This window comes from Narcine bancroftii, chromosome 2 (genome assembly GCF_036971445.1).
Source record: "Narcine bancroftii isolate sNarBan1 chromosome 2, sNarBan1.hap1, whole genome shotgun sequence".
NCBI classification, from domain to species: domain Eukaryota; kingdom Metazoa; phylum Chordata; class Chondrichthyes; order Torpediniformes; family Narcinidae; genus Narcine; species Narcine bancroftii.
The window spans coordinates 72,968,262-72,986,709 of NC_091470.1; the positions used below are offsets into that span (position 1 = coordinate 72,968,262).

Sequence of the window (18,448 nt, forward strand, 5' to 3'; positions counted from 1 at the left end):
CTCAGTGTCTTCTGCAACTACGTATGAAAGTCGTACCAAGTAGGGACACTTCGTTGTCAAAAATACACATAGACGCACTGCAAACACGGTCAAGGTATCAGAAGGTGCCGTCAAGTCTGAAATCGCCCGCTAATTAAGGTCACCTTTGATCTTCTCATCAATTTTGAGTTTGTCAGAGCAGTGAGAGTTTATCCACGCAGCAAGACCGGTGAGAAGATGTTTGGAAAGAGTCTGTCCCTTCTGTTGCTTTGTGGCAGTGTGTTCTCTGACACACTTTCCCTTGAAGGGGCTCCACCCCCCACTGTGACGTCCTGCGCCCAGCAGCCAATTGCTGTCGGGTGAGGAATCACCAAGTGATAAAAGCAGGAGCTTCCCTCCCCTTCACGGCTTGTTTGGAGCCATGGCTTTGCAACCGAGGATTTTGCACCTTGTGGGGAAACAGCTCGGAGTTTTCCCCAAACAGAAGCGGTCATTGCACTCTGTGGGCATAATTGGTGCACCGTTCTCCTATGGCCAGGTACTCGGGGTTGTAATCACTAAAATATCTGATGGGGGAGGGGGGTAATTTGTGTCAGTCCATGTTCAGCTGCATTAATTCACCTCAGTAGGTCAACGTCTATTGTTATCTCGCCCGCCCATGTAATGCATGCCGAATGTTTTTTTCATCACAGAAGCGACGAGGAGTCGAAGGTGGGCCTCAGGCGATCAGAGACGCTGGTTTGACTGATCGCTTGGCATTTCTGGGTGAGTGGAGGGCCGCGGCCAACGTGCGCATCAATGCGGTTCAAGGCTCTGCTTTCCCGTGTAGCCAGGTCGTGGGACCCTCGGGTCATCCACTGGCCAGGTCGTGGGACCCTCGGGACATCCACTGGCCAGGTCGTGGGACCCTCGGGTCATCCACTGGCCAGGTCGTGGGACCCTCGGGTCATCCACTGGCCAGGTCGTGGGACCCTCGGGTCATCCACTGGCCAGGTCGTGGGACCCTCGGGTCATCCACTGGCCAGGTCGTGGGACCCTCGGGTCATCCACTGGCCAGGTCGTGGGACCCTCGGGTCATCCACTGGCCAGGTCGTGGGACCCTCGGGACATCCACTGGCCAGGTCGTGGGACCCTCGGGTCATCCACTGGCCAGGTCGTGGGACCCTCGGGACATCCACTGGCCAGGTCGTGGGACATTCGGATCATCCACTGGCCAGGTCGTGGGACATTCGGGTCATCCACTGGCCAGGTCGTGGGACCCTCGGGTCATCCACTGGCCAGGTCGTGGGACCCTCGGGTCATCCACTGGCCAGGTCGTGGGACCCTCGGGTCATCCACTGGCCAGGTCGTGGGACCCTCGGGTCATCCACTGGCCAGGTCATGGGACCCTCGGGTCATCCACTGGCTGTACAGGACCCTTGCTTTCTTCCTCGCCCATGCCCAATGTTTAAGAAAAAGTGGGTCCTTTACCCCTTGTACATAATTGATTTATGTTCCCCCCTCCTCCTCATTGTTGGCTTTTGTTGCGATTTATTAATGTATTTTTTAATATTGAACAGCAGCTGTAATAACTAATCCCCATGTCCTCGTCGGCCGGGCTTCTATTATTACGTCTTAACGCCAACCACATGGTACAGAATATCAAGCGGAGGACGGACGAAGAGCGTCCAGAACGGTGCTTCGGGCAATATGGAACCTTACTACATAACAGGCCCTTCGGCCTTTGACGTTATGCTGACCTATGCATTCTTTAAACCCTTTCTACCTCGCAACACTTTTTTTTCCATCCATGTGTCTAAGAGTCTTTTAAATGCCCCGCCATCACCCCTGACAATGCATTCAAGGCACCCCGGGTGGGTTAAGGCTGCAGATTTCGGAAATGTGAAATAGAACAGAAATTGCTGGAAACACAGAGCAGGTGCTCGTTTTGACCAGGAATGTTAACGGAAATTGTGTATTTTTAGTTATTTCTGATTTAGTGCTGAATAGAATTTGGTGTTTGTGAAACCCCTCAGTGAAAGCAACAAATGGAGTGGCAACTGTAAAATGGTCTTCAGATTTCTTTGATCATTCATGACCCAAAACATTTGATCTTAACACCTAATCCTACCTTACTATTGTCAGCAATATATTGTTTAATCTTTTGGATATATTTTAAAATATTTGTTTTTCTATAAAATGGAGGACTTGCGATAAAAGGAGAAATACCACAAGGCTGGTTTGGCAGGTTTTCCTTGTGAGAGTTTGAGTAGATTGGGTCCAAGCATTTGGTAGAAGGAACCAAACTTGGTGAAACTTGCAAAATTCTTGCATGGTTTGGTAGGGTCAATGAAGGGAGGAAGCTGGAGTATCTCGGATCAGGGTAATTGTGGATTGAAATAAGAAACCTCTTCAGAATGTGGCATATGGTTTTTAATTCTACACCCTGGAGGATTGTGGAGGCTCTATCTGTGAGTTAATCAAGAACCAAGATCAATTTCTGAATGGTAGAGAATAAAGGGATACAAGGAAAATGGATCAAAGGTGGAAGATCAGTTGTGACAAATAGTGGGCAGGCTCAAAGAGCCAGATGCTTTATTTATTCTTGTGTAACTGCAAGATGTTATGGTTTTGGGGGAAGACAATGAGGGAGAAAAGATAGAAATAAAGATTCATCAGCAAAAATAAATCAGCTGTAGAGGGGGCTAGGGGGGAGGAGAGAGAGAGAGGGGGGGGTCCAGGGGAGGGGGGGGCTAGGGTAGAGAGAAAGATTGGGGGCCATGAACAGGTCACGAAATGTGTTACTTTCCAGCAACATCATAGTACAAACAATTGTATAATTCGCCTGCCAACGGGGAAGCATAGATGGAATGAATGATGGCTAGCACAACATCTTAACAGTGCCAGCGATTAGAACTGGGGTTTGAAACCTCTGCTGTCCATAAGGAGTTTGTACATTCTCCCTGTGTCTGCATGGGTTTTCCCTGGGGGCTCCGGTTTCCTTCCACTGTTCAAAAATGCAATTGGGGTGCAGGTTAATTGGGCGGCACGGGCTCATGGGCCAATTACCGTGCTGTATGTCTAAATTTTAAAATGTTAATTTAAATAAAGATAGTGCATGAAAAGTCAAAGTAAGGCAGTGTGTTTGGTTTAGGAAACTGATGGCAGCGGGGAAGGAACTTGCCTTCAGCTGCTGGGTGCTCATCTTTAGGCTCTTGTACCTTTTTCCTGATTGTTGCAGAGGCCATGGCTTGGGTTGTGGAAGTCCTTGAGGATAGAGAGAGGCTGCTTTCTTAAGACACTGCCTCTTGTAAGTTGTCCTCAATGGAGTGAAGTCTGGTGCCTGTGATGTTGCAGGCCGAGTTAACGATCCTCTGGAGCTTTTTTCTTGTCTTGAGTGTTGGCACTTGCGTGCAAGGCAGTGATGGAATCAGCCAAGATGCTCTCCACAGTACACCTGTAGAAGGTTTTGAGAGTTTTCTGCGATGTGCTGAATCTCTTCAAACATCTCAAAGTTTAGCTGTGGAGAGCCTTTTAGGTGATTGCATCAACATGGAGGCTCCACGACAGATAATCAGAAATGATAACCTGCAGGAATTTGAAGTTCTTGATCCTCTCCACTATGGAGTCCTTGATGAGGACTGGATCATGTTCTCCTGACTTCCTCCTGAAGTCCACAATCATCTCCTTGGTTTTGCTAATGTTGAGCACAAAGTTGTTGGCGAGACACCACTCAAAGCTGATCTATCTCCCTCCTCTGCATTTGCTCATTGCAGTTTGTGATTCTGCTGACAACTGGTGTCATCAAAAAATTTGTCGATAGCATTGGAATTGTGCCTGGCCACACAGTCATGGGTGCATAATGAGCAGAACAGTGGGCTAAGGGGGAGGTCACATAATGGCATAGAGGACACAGCACACACTTGCGTCTCCCAGAGGAATTACTAAAATAAGTGCTAATTAAATAAAGTTTAACTTCTCAAAACTATTTTAAAGTTGATCTAAAGTTCTGTTGATTTTTTAAAAAATGCCACTACATAAAGAAAGATACCTGAAGATTACACTGAAAGAAAAATGTGAGGGAAGACAGGAAAAAGAACTTGAGCCTACCTTGTCAACGAAGCCAGCCGCTGAAGTATCTCCTGGGACCACTGGAGACAGCCAGGGTGAGGGACCATCTCACAGAGCCACCTCTGTGTCTCTTCACAAAATTGGCACCTTTTCAAAAATTGAATCTACACTGCGCATGCGTGCTGGGGATACAAAAAAAATCTTCAATACCTTTAAAGGGCCAGCGTCGCAGCTCTGGAACAAGAAGATGATGATTTTCCAGATATAGAAGAGGATTTAACAATTTTAAAGTGAAGGAGAAGATGAGAGTACAGAAGAGGAAGAATTTAAAGGCAAGGCCAAGTTTTTTTTAAAGAAAAAATGAATAAAATTGACAAACTTGCAAGTGCTATGGAAAATTATTTCAAATTTTTAACTGGAGAATTACAAGTTAAAATTGATTTAACAAAATCAATAAATAATGTTTCACAAAGCATCTAAGTTAGAATAAAGAATGCAAGATGATTGTGAAGAGATTCAGCGTATTGCAGAAACAGCGAACGTCAATGAAGATTATGTTACTGCTTTGGTCTCTATGAATAAAAATTCTTTGGAACAAGTTGATATCTTGGAGAATTATAGCAGAAGAAATAAACTTAAAATTGTAGGGACGTCTGAAGGTAAAGAAGGTCAGGATGTAATTTGTCTCTTTTCAGAATTGGATACCTGAAATGTTTGGGCAAGACCAATTTGAAGGGAACATTTTGATTGAAAGAGCACATACGGCTCTTCGACCAAAGCCAGGACCAAAACCGAGACCTCAGTCTATGTTGATCAGATTTCTTAATTATCAGGATTGTGAGATGATAATTGGACTGGTAATACAAAGAGCTCGAGAACATGGGCCTTTGAATTATGAAGGCAGTAAGATTTTTTTAAAATCCAGATTTGAGTCGAGCTCCTTTGAAGAAAAAGAAAGAGTTTAACCCAGTTAAGGCTTTATATGATAAAGGCTATACATTTGTGCTTCATTATCCACCTATGTTGAAGTATTCATTCCAGATCAACAGTGTTTTCTTTATCAGTTATATTTAAGCTGAAGACTTTGTCAAAGATTTAACCAAGGCTCAGCATACAGAGGATTTGTTGAAATGATTTGTTGATGAATGAGGGGAGGAATCTCTCTTTTTTTTCTGTTAGTATTGATATTTTGATGACAATTTTAAAAAAATTCTCCCCAGGAGTTGGGGGTTGGGCATGTTGCTCTCTGACATCTGCATATATTTTTGTGATTGACCACGACCCGTATAATGGAGAGTGGTAATGCTGGCTTATCTGGCATTTTAGGAGGGGGATTTATTTTTTTTGTTATTTCAGTTTTAAATTAAATTACTGTTATTGGATTGCAGATGATGACGCCGGGACATATTTTGATTTATGGGAACTCTTACTGGACAGGAATAAGAGTTGCTTATTTGTTGGAATATATATACACAATATATATACACAATAATGATGGGTAAAGCAGTCAAGATATTGAGTTTTAATATCAGTGGGATTAATGGCCCCATAAAAAGGAAAGTTTTTTGCATATTAAGAAATTGGGAGGGGATATTGGTCTTTTGCAAGAGACCCATTTGATGGACAGTGAACATTTAAAATTGAAAAGGGACTGGGTAGGTCAAGTAGGTTTTTTCCTATGTTTAATTCAAGTTTAATTTAAAAAATTACCAGTTAAAATCCAGGATGTAATTACTGACCCATCAGGAAGATAATTATAGTTAACTGTCAAAATATTTACTGAAGAATGGACCTTATTGAATAGTTATGCATCCAATTTGGATGATCAGAAATTTAATCAACATACTTTTTTTAAATTTGGGGAATGTACATGAAAATATTTTGGTCGGTGGTGCTTTTAACTTTTGTTTGGAACCTGTATTGGATAAATCTTCGAAAACTATAGTGAAGTCAAAGGCAGCTAAAACTTAAAAGTTAATTTAATTAATTTATGGCGAAGAATGCACTCTAAAGACAGGGATTATTCTTTTCATTCTAGCAGGTTTCATACATATTCTAGATTTGATTTCTTTTTTGCCCATAATCAATCAAGTGAATGGTGTGGATTATAAATCTAGATTACTATCTGATAAGGAAGTCAAAGACCCAGTTGCAGAGGGGGGTGCAGATGTCCATGGTTTGGTGCTGCTTGACCAGCACTGAGGGAAAAATAGTGCTGAAGGCTGAGCTGTAGTCGATGAAGAGCATCTGTATGGATGAGTTGCTGTTTTCAAGGTGATTCAGAGCTGAGTGGAGAGCTAGCATATTGTCTGAGGAGCAATTGTGACAATTGGTGAAATGCAATGGGTCCAGATCTTTGCTTAGGTACATGTTAATTCTGGCCATGACCAGCCTCTCAAAGTGTTTCATCACCATAGAAGTTAGTGCTGTTGGGTGATAGTCATTGAGGCAGCTCACTCTGCTCTTCTTGGGCTCCAGGATGAGTGAAGCCCTTTTGAAGCAGGTGGGAACTTCTGACTGTAGCAATGAGAAATTGGAAATCTCCATAAACACTCTAGTTAGTTGGTCGGCAGATTTTCAGTACCCGACCAGGTACACTGATAGTGCATGACACATTTCAAGCATTCACTCTCTTGAATGATGCTCTGAGGTCAACCTCAGATATCACAGTCCTCAGTCTTTTCAGGTATTCCAGTAGGCCCAGTTGGGTTCCCCTTCTCGAAGTGGGCATAGGTGTTTAGCTTATCACAGCCATCTATGATGTTTGCCCTTTCTTTTCAGGTTGTAATGGCCTGCACTTGCAGCCATTGCTGGCTTATATCTGTCTCTAGCTTCCTCTGGAATTTCCACTTTACTTCAGAGATAGTCTTCTGCAGGTTGTATCTGGACTTCTTGCTGAGATCTGGATCCCTGGCCTTAAATGCCCTTGATCTCGGCCTCATCAGGTTCCAAATCCTCTAATTCAACCAGGCTTAATGCAGGTTTATTGTGTGAGGTAATGTACCACATGCAAATTCTTTGGTCTGTTTGCCTTTTAATATCAAAAGAACAACCTGCTGGAGGAACTCCGGGTAGAACAGCATCAGTGAGAGAAAGAAAACTGTCAGTATTTTCAGATCAGAACCCTTCATTAAGCCTAAGTTTTGGAATGATTTGGGTCTGATTCCTTGGAGTTGGTTCCTTTATGTAACATTCAAATTTATTGAATTCAGATTGATTGAATTGGGATTGACATTTGGTCATGATGAAATTTAACCATTTAGTCATATGTGTTATTAGAGTAATAGAAGAGTTAACTTATTTGTAGCACATAATTGCAAGTAGTTTGTCAATTAGGAAGGAAATTGTGCCCAAAACACAGGAAGTGGAATTGACAGAATTCCCTTGAAATTGAACAAAACTTTAAGAACTCCACATGGGGAAGATGATGGAATATTTCATGGAGTAAGAATAGCACTACTTAAAGGCAATTGCACTAAAACGTGGCCTATTTCTGCTCTAGTATCTTGTGAAGTCACACTTTGAGTACTGTCATGGAAAAGATTTGGATAACTAAAAGCCTGGATATTATCCCGAGTAGTCCAGATGACACCAGACTGATTGGGTAGTTTCTCCAACCTTCAATGCTGGCAACTTGTGAGCTTTGATAGAAATGATACAAAAAAAATTAGTTCAAAAACTTGAGTAGAGATTAGTAGAGCAAGGATCACTGGGACCAATTTAAGGTAATTTCAATAAACTACTCTTCAAACCAGGCTCACTGATTTCCAGATATTTGCACAAGAGTTTTTGTTTACTTTGTGTAGGTGCCGCACCGTTCGAGTATTGTTGGGAGTACTAAATGTGTCTCTCAAAATTGAATAAATGTGTCAATCTGTGCCCCTTTTAATAGGCCTCTATTTCCAGTTTGCATTATCTTGTGATTCAGTCCAACTCAACTTTCATGCCAAAAAATTGAGATGGTGTTCCTTTGCTATGAAAAGATGTACACAAATATTGAATTTAACTCTTGGGCAAAAAAAATTATTTAAACTTTGGCTTGAAGTTGTACAACATATCTGATTCCTTTTAATGGTGAAAAGAGACCATTAGTGTTTCAGGCTGTTGAATTCATGATGAAATATCATTAACCTGAAAAATTAAGTTTTTTTTTCCCCCTCCTCTCTCCCCACAAATGTTGCTTATCTTACTGGGTATTTTGCACCTTAAAATATTTCCAACATCTTTTGTCTTAATTAACATGAACAAGTACCGTAAATATTCGTGTATAATGCGACCACCCCCACTATTTTTGAGGGGAAAAAGGAAAAATTTTACCCATGTATAATACAACCCCCTCCCCTCGCCCGCCTGAGTCGCGCTGGCATCTCTCCGCTCGCCCGCCCGCCTGAGTCGCGCTGGCATCTCTCCGCTCGCCCGCCCGCCTGAGTCGCGCTGGCATCTCTCCGCTCGCCCGCCCGCCTGAGTCGCGCTGGCATCTCTCCGCTCGCCCGCCCGCCTGAGTCGCGCTGGCATCTCTCCGCTCGCCCGCCCGCCTGAGTCGCGCTGGCATCTCTCCGCTCGCCCGCCCGCCTGAGTCGCGCTGGCATCTCTCCGCTCGCCCGCCCGCCTGAGTCGCGCTGGCATCTCTCCGCTCGCCCGCCCGCCTGAGTCGCGCTGGCATCTCTCCGCTCGCCCGCCCGCCTGAGTCGCGCTGGCATCTCTCCGCTCGCCCGCCCGCCTGAGTCGCGCTGGCATCTCTCCGCTCGCCCGCCCGCCTGAGTCGCGCTGGCATCTCTCCGCTCGCCCGCCCGCCTGAGTCGCGCTGGCATCTCTCCGCTCGCCCGCCCGCCTGAGTCGCGCTGGCATCTCTCCGCTCGCCCGCCCGCCTGAGTCGCGCTGGCATCTCTCCGCTCGCCCGCCCGCCTGAGTCGCGCTGGCATCTCTCCGCTCGCCCGCCCGCCTGAGTCGCGCTGGCATCTCTCCGCTCGCCCGCCCGCCTGAGTCGCGCTGGCATCTCTCCGCTCGCCCGCCCGCCTGAGTCGCGCTGGCATCTCTCCGCTCGCCCGCCCGCCTGAGTCGCGCTGGCATCTCTCCGCTCGCCCGCCCGCCTGAGTCGCGCTGGCATCTCTCCGCTCGCCCGCCCGCCTGAGTCGCGCTGGCATCTCTCCGCTCGCCCGCCCGCCTGAGTCGCGCTGGCATCTCTCCGCTCGCCCGCCCGCCTGAGTCGCGCTGGCATCTCTCCGCTCGCCCGCCCGCCTGAGTCGCGCTGGCATCTCTCCGCTCGCCCGCCCGCCTGAGTCGCGCTGGCATCTCTCCGCTCGCCCGCCCGCCTGAGTCGCGCTGGCATCTCTCCGCTCGCCCGCCCGCCTGAGTCGCGCTGGCATCTCTCCGCTCGCCCGCCCGCCTGAGTCGCGCTGGCATCTCTCCGCTCGCCCGCCCGCCTGAGTCGCGCTGGCATCTCTCCGCTCGCCCGCCCGCCTGAGTCGCGCTGGCATCTCTCCGCTCGCCCGCCCGCCTGAGTCGCGCTGGCATCTCTCCGCTCGCCCGCCCGCCTGAGTCGCGCTGGCATCTCTCCGCTCGCCCGCCCGCCTGAGTCGCGCTGGCATCTCTCCGCTCGCCCGCCCGCCTGAGTCGCGCTGGCATCTCTCCGCTCGCCCGCCCGCCTGAGTCGCGCTGGCATCTCTCCGCTCGCCCGCCCGCCTGAGTCGCGCTGGCATCTCTCCGCTCGCCCGCCCGCCTGAGTCGCGCTGGCATCTCTCCGCTCGCCCGCCCGCCTGAGTCGCGCTGGCATCTCTCCGCTCGCCCGCCCGCCTGAGTCGCGCTGGCATCTCTCCGCTCGCCCGCCCGCCTGAGTCGCGCTGGCATCTCTCCGCTCGCCCGCCCGCCTGAGTCGCGCTGGCATCTCTCCGCTCGCCCGCCCGCCTGAGTCGCGCTGGCATCTCTCCGCTCGCCCGCCCGCCTGAGTCGCGCTGGCATCTCTCCGCTCGCCCGCCCGCCTGAGTCGCGCTGGCATCTCTCCGCTCGCCCGCCCGCCTGAGTCGCGCTGGCATCTCTCCGCTCGCCCGCCCGCCTGTAGAAAAGATTTTAAAAATTTTACTCTTGTGTATAATACGACCCCCCTATTTTTGAGGGGAAAAGGGGGGGGGGGGGATTTTTTTTCGCATTATACACGAATATTTACGGTAAATACATTTTCTGTGCTGGATAAAGAATAATTAATGGTTTGTGAATTGTACTGTATTATTCATCAAAGAGGACTTGGAGTCTTATCCAATGTAATTTAATCTGTCATTGAGCAAGAAGATTATTTAATCTTGTTATTCTCATAGACATGAATCTTATTCTAGTATAGATTTATTTTGAATCTCTGCATTTGCAAGGAAACATTTATGTGGGCTACAAGGCTAGAATTTTAACTGATCATTTGCCACTTTTAATGATGTATTTGTTTTAGGAAAAGGAACAAATGTTTATAGATGGCGATTGAATTCAACAATATTAAAAAGGACAGATTTTTGTGATTTCATTTTAATACAAGAAAGCATATTCAGGAGTTTTCATAATTAAATTCTAATTCTGTTTTCAATAAACTTGGTGTATGGGATGTATTAAAGGCATATTTGAGAGGACATACAAGTTTTGTATCAAAAATTAAGAAAGATCATACAGTTATACAATCCTTTATCCTGACATCTAAAATTCGGAAAGCTCCAAAATCTGGCAAGTGGGGAGAGAGGCGGTAGCGCGAGTCAGACGTGTGGGGGGGGGGGGGGGGGAGGGGAGACAGGCAGCATGAGTCGGGCGGCTGAAGTGGGGGGAGACTGCAGCGCGACTGGAAGGTGGTGGGGCTGGATACGGCAGCACTATTCGGGTGGGCTTAAATCTGGCTTTCCGAAATCCAGAAAAATCCAAAATTCGGAACACACTGACCCCCAAGGGTTCCAGATAAAGGATTGTGTACCTGTGCAAAAGAGGTCAATCAGTTAGAAAAGGAAATACAGGATTTGGAAAAAAGTTTTCCAGAAAAAACCTCAAGATGAGAAAAGAAAGGAACTAATAAAGAAAAAATTTTATTTTAAGGCAATCCAGATGTATAGGACTGAAAAATTGATTGATAGAAATGAAGCAATCTTCTAAAATAATTAATGCTGTGAGGAAGAGTTCAAAGATGATTACTTATAATCCGAGAGAAATTAATGATGTATTTAAAGTTTTTAATTCTAATTTGTATAGATCAGAATTTACCAGAGATGAAGTTAAGATTGATATATTTTTATCTCCAATAAATGTATAGCTTGACATATTAAGATTTAAAAAAATTAATAAGAAATTAATGTACTTAGTTCATTACCAAATGGCAAATCTCCAGAGAAGATGGTTTTTCTTCTGAATTTAGTTCATGGAAGTGTTAAAGCAGGTGACAGAATCCCATTCTATACTGGATTCTTTTTCAACAGCAATAATTACATTTAAACCAAAGAAAGATAAAGTCGTTAAATCTTGCATCTTATCGTCCTATATCTTTATTGAATGTCGATTATAAAATTGTTGCAAAAAAATTAGCAAATAGATTATCTAAATGTTTACCTGATTTAATTTCTATGAATCAAACAGGATTATTAAAAAAAAATGGTATTCTGCAGACAATATTGCAAGATTAATTAATTCAAAAAAGAGGGGATTGTAGTGTAGAAGTAACTTTGGATGTGGAAAAAGCTTGATAAATTTTTTTGTTTAAAGTACTGGAGAAGTTTGGTATTGGTTCGATGTTTATACATGGGGTTAAAGCATTATATAAAAATTATTTGGCAAAATGTCTGCCTCCCTTCCATGAACTATATCAAATTGACAAGGTTGTCCTTTGTCCCCAGATTTAATTATTTTAGCAATTGAACCTTTATTTGAATTTATTGGACAAAATTAGAAGATTAAGGGAATTAAGGTGAAATAGGAAGAATATAAAATTAATTTGTTTGCTGATGATGTTTTGGTTTATTTAACTGATTCTATAAATTTTGTCCCAATTACAAATTAGATTGAAAGAATATGAGGAAGCTTCTAGATATAAAGTTTATTGGGGGGGATAAAAGTGAGATTATGCCCTTGGCTGTGGGTGATTATACAGACTATAAGATAGTCACAAAATTTAGGTGGCCAGACGTAGGTATTAAATATTTAGGTATTAGAATTGATAATAATTTGAAAAAGTTATACAAATTGAATTATTTATTTTTGCTTAATAGCATTGTTGCAGATTTTTAAAAGTGGAATAATTTACCCATTACTTTTAGTGGGAGAGTAAGTGTTTTTTTTAATTCCCTAGAATTCAATATCTTTTTCAATCAATTACTTCAATTTTTTTAAGGATTTAAATATGGCGGTTAGGAAATTTTTATGGAAAGATAAATGCCAAGGGTTTCTTTGGGGAAAAATTGACTTGGAAGTGTGAATTAGGTGATTTTCCTCATTTTAAGAATTATTATAAAGCAGCTCAATAAAGATTTATGAATGTATTGTTTAGTTTAGATAATGTTCCATCTTGGGCTTCTATTGAGTTTACTGCAGTAGGGGATATGAATCCCCAGGATTCATATTTGGAAGTAGGGAATCGTCTATTTTGAAACATTTGAGTTGTGGATCAATATTGAAAATGAAATTGTAATGAAATGTTTAATATCTAGGAAAATGCCTCTATCAAAATAGGTTTATTCCTTTTTTCAACGGATAACCAATTTTTGAAAATTTGGAGAGAAGGGTATTAAGAAGATTTTTTAATAATTTTTTTATTTTTCACACTTTGGAACCTTATCAACCAAAATATGTACAAACGTTTCTCATTAAATTTACACAGTGGTCTTTGCTCTCTTTTTTTTCCCCCTTTCCCTCCCTCCCCTCTACCCACCCCCCTCCAAAACCCATTAATATTCAACATGTATAATACAATAAAACCATAAAACAATATCTTCACACAAAAGAAAATAAACAAGAAAAATGCATCATCTATTTATTACACACTGAATCTAGTCGTTTTGTCTCATCATTTTTTCCTTTCTAAGTGGATTTTCTTCCATGTATTAAGTAAATGATGCAGTACTGGTGAGTTTTTATATTGCACCAGCTTTTCATCCCACTTATAAAGTATATTTTCCAGTACCTTCTCCCCTATTTTATCTAGTTCTATCTTAGTCCAGTCTGGTTTTTCCCTTGTCTGGGTAAAAATCTGATAAATACCTTAATTGTGCAGCTCCATAATAATTTCTAAAATTTGGTAACTGCAAACCACCTTGATTATATCTCTCTGCTAATTTATCTAATGCTACCCTTGGTTTCCTCCCTTTCCACAAGAATTTCCTTATTATTCTCTTTAGTTCATTAAAGAATTTTTCTGTTAAAGGAATTGGTAACGTTTGAAATAAGTATTGTATCCATTGGAACACATTCATTTTAATGCAGTTAACCCTCCCTATCAACGTTGGCAGTAATTCTTTACAATGTTCGAAGTCTTCCTGCAATTTCTTTATTAGTGGCTGATAATTTAGTTTGTACAAGTGGCTTAAGTTATTATCTAACCTGATCCCTAGGAATCAGATTGCTTTTGCTTGCCATTTAAATGGTGATTCTTTTTTAAATTCTGTATAGTCTGCGTTACTCATTGGCATCACTTGACTTTTATTTCTGTTGATCTTGTACCCCGATATTTCTCCATATTCCTTCAATTTCTTATATAATTCTTTTACTGATACCTCTGGTTCTGTTAGGTATATCATTTTTTACATGATAGAGAAATTAGGGGATATGGGGAGAAGGCAGGTAGGTGGAGTTAGGTCATAAATTAGATCAGCCATGATCGTATTGAATGGCGGAGCAGGCTCAATGGGCCATTTTTGGCCTACTCCTGTTCCTACTTCCTATGTCATCTGCAAATAAGCTGATTTTATACTCCTCCTTTATTTTTATCCCTTTTATTTTATTTTCTATCCTTATCAGTTCTGCCAAAGGTTCTATTGCTAAGGTGAACAATGAGGGGGATAGTGGACATCCCTGTCTACTTGACCTACTTAATTTAAAGTGACTCGATACATATCCATTTACAGCTACCTTCGCCAATGGTCCTCTCCTGGTGTTTTATTGTTCGGCAGCTTTTTTAATATATCCTGTACTTCCTCTATTTCAAATGGTTTTATTAGTTTGTTTTGTTCCTCCTCTTGCAATTTCGGAAGTTCAGTTTTAGCTAAAAATTCCTCTATTTTGTCATCTTTCCCCTTGTTCTCAGTTTGATACAATTGTTCATAAAATTCCTTAAAATTTTCATTAATCTCTGTTGGGTTATATGTAATTTGTTTGTCCTTTTTCCTTGATGCTGGTATCGTTCTTTTAGCTTGTTCTGTTTTAAATTGCCAGGCTAATATTTTGTTTTTTATCAGTTCGTAATACTTTGGCTTTGTTTTCATTATGTTCTTCTCCACCTTATACGTTTGTAATGTTTCGTATTTAATTTTTTTGTCCGCCAATTCTCTCCTTTTCGTTATATCATCCCTTTTTACTAATTCCTTTTCTGTACTTACTATCTCCCTTTCCAACTGCTCTATTTCCCGATTGTGATCCTTTTTCATCTTAGTCACATAACTTATTATCTGCCCTCTAATGAAGGCTTTCATTGCATCCCATTATATAAATTTGTCTTTCATTGATCCTGTATTTATTTCAAAATATGTTTTAATTTGATGTTCAATAAACTCCCTAAATTCCTGTCTTTTTAGTAGCATGGAGTTTAACCTCCATCTATATGTTCTTGGTGGGATGTCCTCCAGTTCTATTGCTAATAATAGGGGTGAATGATCTGATAGTAGTCTAGCTTTATACTGTTTTCTTAACTATCCCTTGAATATGGGCTGACAAAAAAAACATATCAATCCTTGAGTAAGTTTTGTGCCTACTCAAATAATATGAAAATTCCTTCTCTCTTGGGTGTTGCCTCCTCCATATATCCATAAGTTTCATTTCCTGCATTGATTTAACCATTCATTTGGCCACTTTATTCTTTTTGCTTGTCTTTTGTCCAGTTTTATCCAACATTGCGTCCAAATTAATGTTAAAATCCCCTCCTATCAATATATTTTCTTGTGTGTCTGCAATCTTCAAGAAAATATCCTGCATAAACTTTTGATCCTCCTCGTTAGGCGCATATATATTGAGCAAATTCCAAAATTCTGAGTATATCTGACATTTTATCATTGCATACCTCCCTGCCGGATCTATTATTTCCTCCTCTATTTTGATTGGTATGTTTTTGTTAACTAGTATGGCAACACCTCTAGCTTTTGAATTATAGAATGCTGCCATTTCGTGACCTACCCAGACTCTTTAGTTTATGTTCCGCTTCAGTTCGATGCGTTTCCTGCACAAATGCTGTATCTTTTTTCCTTCAATAAATTTAGTAGCCTCTTCCTTTTGATTTGGTTATGTATTCCATTAATGTTCATAGTCATAGAGTTCAACATGGCCATCTTATATCTTGCTTACACCTCTTTTCCACCTCTTCACCACCTCCATCTCCCTTTTCCCCATTTTCATCTCTTAGTTTTCTCTTATTACACTTAATGTATGACAACACATTTAACACATAAAGTAGCCCTGCAGTTCCCACACCCACTAATACCTTAACCCCAAAAGTTCCCCCCCCTCTCTGAGTTGCCCCATATCCCTTGCCGGGCAACCACAACTCCCTTTTTCATTTGGATTGCAATCTTGTTCGCAGTGTCAACAGATTTTGCAGTGACAGTTATTCCCTCTTTACCCAGCCCTCTCCAGAAAACACTTTTTTAACACTTATAACAAAGTCCTCTCTTTTTTATTTTCTCCCCTTACTCCCTTCCTTCCCTTCTCTTTTCCCTCTTTAGTTCTTTACATATGTTTTTACATCTCTATATATACTTTATCGCCGTTCTTCATTCTTGTTACATCTCTTCATCTCTTGTCCTGCAAAAGTTCTGCAAGGATTCTTGCGCTTTCTCTGGATCTGAGAACAGTCTGTTTTGCTCCCCGGGTATAAATATTTTAAGCACAGCTCGATGTCTTAACATGAATTTGTAACCTTTTTTCCATAAAATTGATTTTGCTGTATTAAACTCCTTCCTCCTCCTTAAGAGTTCAAAACTGCTGTCTGGGTAAAAAAAAATATTTTTTGACCCTGGTATTCCAATGGTTTATTATCTTCTCTAACTTTATTCCTTGCTCGTTCCAGTATATTTTCTCTTGTCACGTATCTCACAAATTTTACTAAGATGGATCTTGGTTTTTGATGTGCCTGTGGTTTCGGAGCTAATGCTCTGTGTGCCCTTTCTATTTCCATTTCTTCCTGCATTTCTGTCGTTCCCAGGACCTTTGGGATTCATCCTTTTATAAATTCCTTCATGTCTATGCCTTCTTCACCCTCCTTCAGGCCCACTATTTTTATGTTGTTTCACCTATTATAATTCTCCAACATATCAATTTTCTGAGATAACAACTTTTGTCTCTTCAAATTTTTTTTGTCACTTTCTTCCAATTTTTCTCTGAAGTCATTTACTTCCATTCTACAGCCGTTTCCTGCTCTTCCACATTCTCTACTCTTTTCCCCATTTCTGTCATTACCAGTTCTAATCTTTGCATTTTATCTTCTGTTCTTTTCATTTTCCTTTTAATTGCATTAAATTCGAATAACCATTCTTTTAGTGATCTCATTTGTTCTTCAATAAAAACTTTATCTCTATTCTGTCATCATTTATACCTTTTAGTTCTTTGTCCTTTTTACCTTCTATTTTTCTGTGAAGATTTTGGGCTTCTTTATCTTCTGTGTCTGTGTTTCTTCTGTTTTTCCTGATGAACTGCTTGTATCTCTTTGTTGGGCCTCTTCTTGCTGGGCCTCTTGTTGATGTTTCTCCCCTCCTGGGCTGCTCGTCTGTTGTGCTTCCTGATGTTGATCTAGTCGATCATCCCTCCGTCTATCTCTCACGTCTGTTTCATCACTCCCTCTACTGCTTCCTTCCTCGTCCTCCAGCTGAGCGCCCTGGTGTCGGGCGTCCCTCGGCTGTTTGCTCTGTGGCAGCCCACTCCTCTGCTGAGCCTCCCTCCTGCCGGTGTCCTTTCTCGTTTGATTGCGCACTTTTGTTTGGCTCCAAGAGCCTTTTCTGCAGACCACTGGCTGGTAGTCGCGACTCCGCAGGGCAGGTACTGACCTTGAGGATCGGGCGCTCCTTGCCACCACAGTGCCCTGTTCCTTCTTGCAGGAAAGGCCTTCTTCTTTCTTCTCCGGTGACTTTTCTACTTTTTTTTCCAGTTGTTTTTACTTTCTCCTTCTTGGAAGCCATCTTCTTTCTCTTCCCTGTATCTTTATCTTCTATTTCTTATATTTTATTTTTGTTGTGCTTTTCTTTTTTCTTAACTTTTTTCCTATTTTCCTGGAGAGGGCTGATTTTCCCAATCGGCCACTACGCCATCACGTGACTCCTCCCCAGGTATTAAGAAGGTTGAAGTATTTTTAAAATCTGGCAAAATAGGTCCTACTTTGACCTTAACTAATCAAAGTGAATTAGAAATACTGATTTGTAATACTATTGTAAATAAATTTATTTCAGTAATGTATCATTTACTTCAAATTAAGCACCCAAAAATTGGGTTATGTAAATCAAGATTAAGATGGGAAATAGATTTAAATACTTGTGAAAAGGATTGGATGGTGTTATGTAAGAATATTACCAAACTTATAAATTCAAGATGTAAGTTAGTTCAATATAATTTTTTTTAACCTCAGTTATATTTGATGCTACAAAATTAAATATATTAAATCCTGCCATATCAGATTTGTGTTTTGGGTGTAGATCTGAGATTGAATGTTTAAAAAAAAAACACAAATAAATTCCAATGTCCTAAAGTTAGACAATTTTGGTTAGTGGTAGGTAATATATTTTTGGAACGAATTACAGAGGTCAAATTCCCAGAGGGTCTAATGTTATTATTGGTAATAAGGTTTTGGCCAAATTGAGTTTATGTTGATTGCTTATGGAAGTCAAATAAATTTGGGTATGGAAAGTTATATACTATTAGAGAAAATTACTTATAATCTGCAAGACAAATGTGTTTTTTGGAAAATATGGAGCCCATATTTATAAAAATTTGTGATTGGCTCTCTGAAGACCTCACTTCTTGGTAACCTCTAATAGACTTATTGTGTAAATGTTTTATATTCTTGGCATTCTTTGGATTTTTTTTCTTTTTTTTAGGGATGGTATTTGTACCACATGTTTAATATTTTGAAACAATTTTTAGAACAATGTAATGTAACTATTATTGCAATTTAAACATAAAGTATTAAAAATATATAGCTAAACTAAATGCTCTCAACTGATTTTGTAATGTAAAGAATTTATTTTTAAAATTGGATCCTTGCAGTACACTA

At 41.7% G+C, this 18,448-nt stretch overlaps 2 protein-coding genes across 5 annotated transcripts in view; one reads left to right on the forward strand and one right to left on the reverse strand.

The window, feature by feature from the left end:
- The window catches only part of gpr176 (G protein-coupled receptor 176), a 190,797-nt gene extending 190,404 nt beyond the window's left edge, over positions 1-393 (reverse strand). For 3 of the 4 annotated variants that reach the window (XR_011351394.1, XR_011351392.1, XM_069917083.1), the window contains exon 1: positions 1-393. The gene's annotated coding sequence lies outside the window, so the exon portion shown is untranslated. The other variant, XR_011351393.1, reaches the window with a different exon arrangement.
- arg2 (arginase 2) overlaps positions 364-18,448 on the forward strand; it is a 25,532-nt gene continuing 7,447 nt past the window's right edge. Inside the window, exons 1-2 of the mRNA XM_069917084.1 lie at positions 364-517; positions 672-744. Coding sequence (XP_069773185.1) covers positions 401-517; positions 672-744 — 190 coding nt within the window. The 5' untranslated portion in view covers positions 364-400. The remainder of the gene's footprint in view (positions 518-671; positions 745-18,448) is intronic.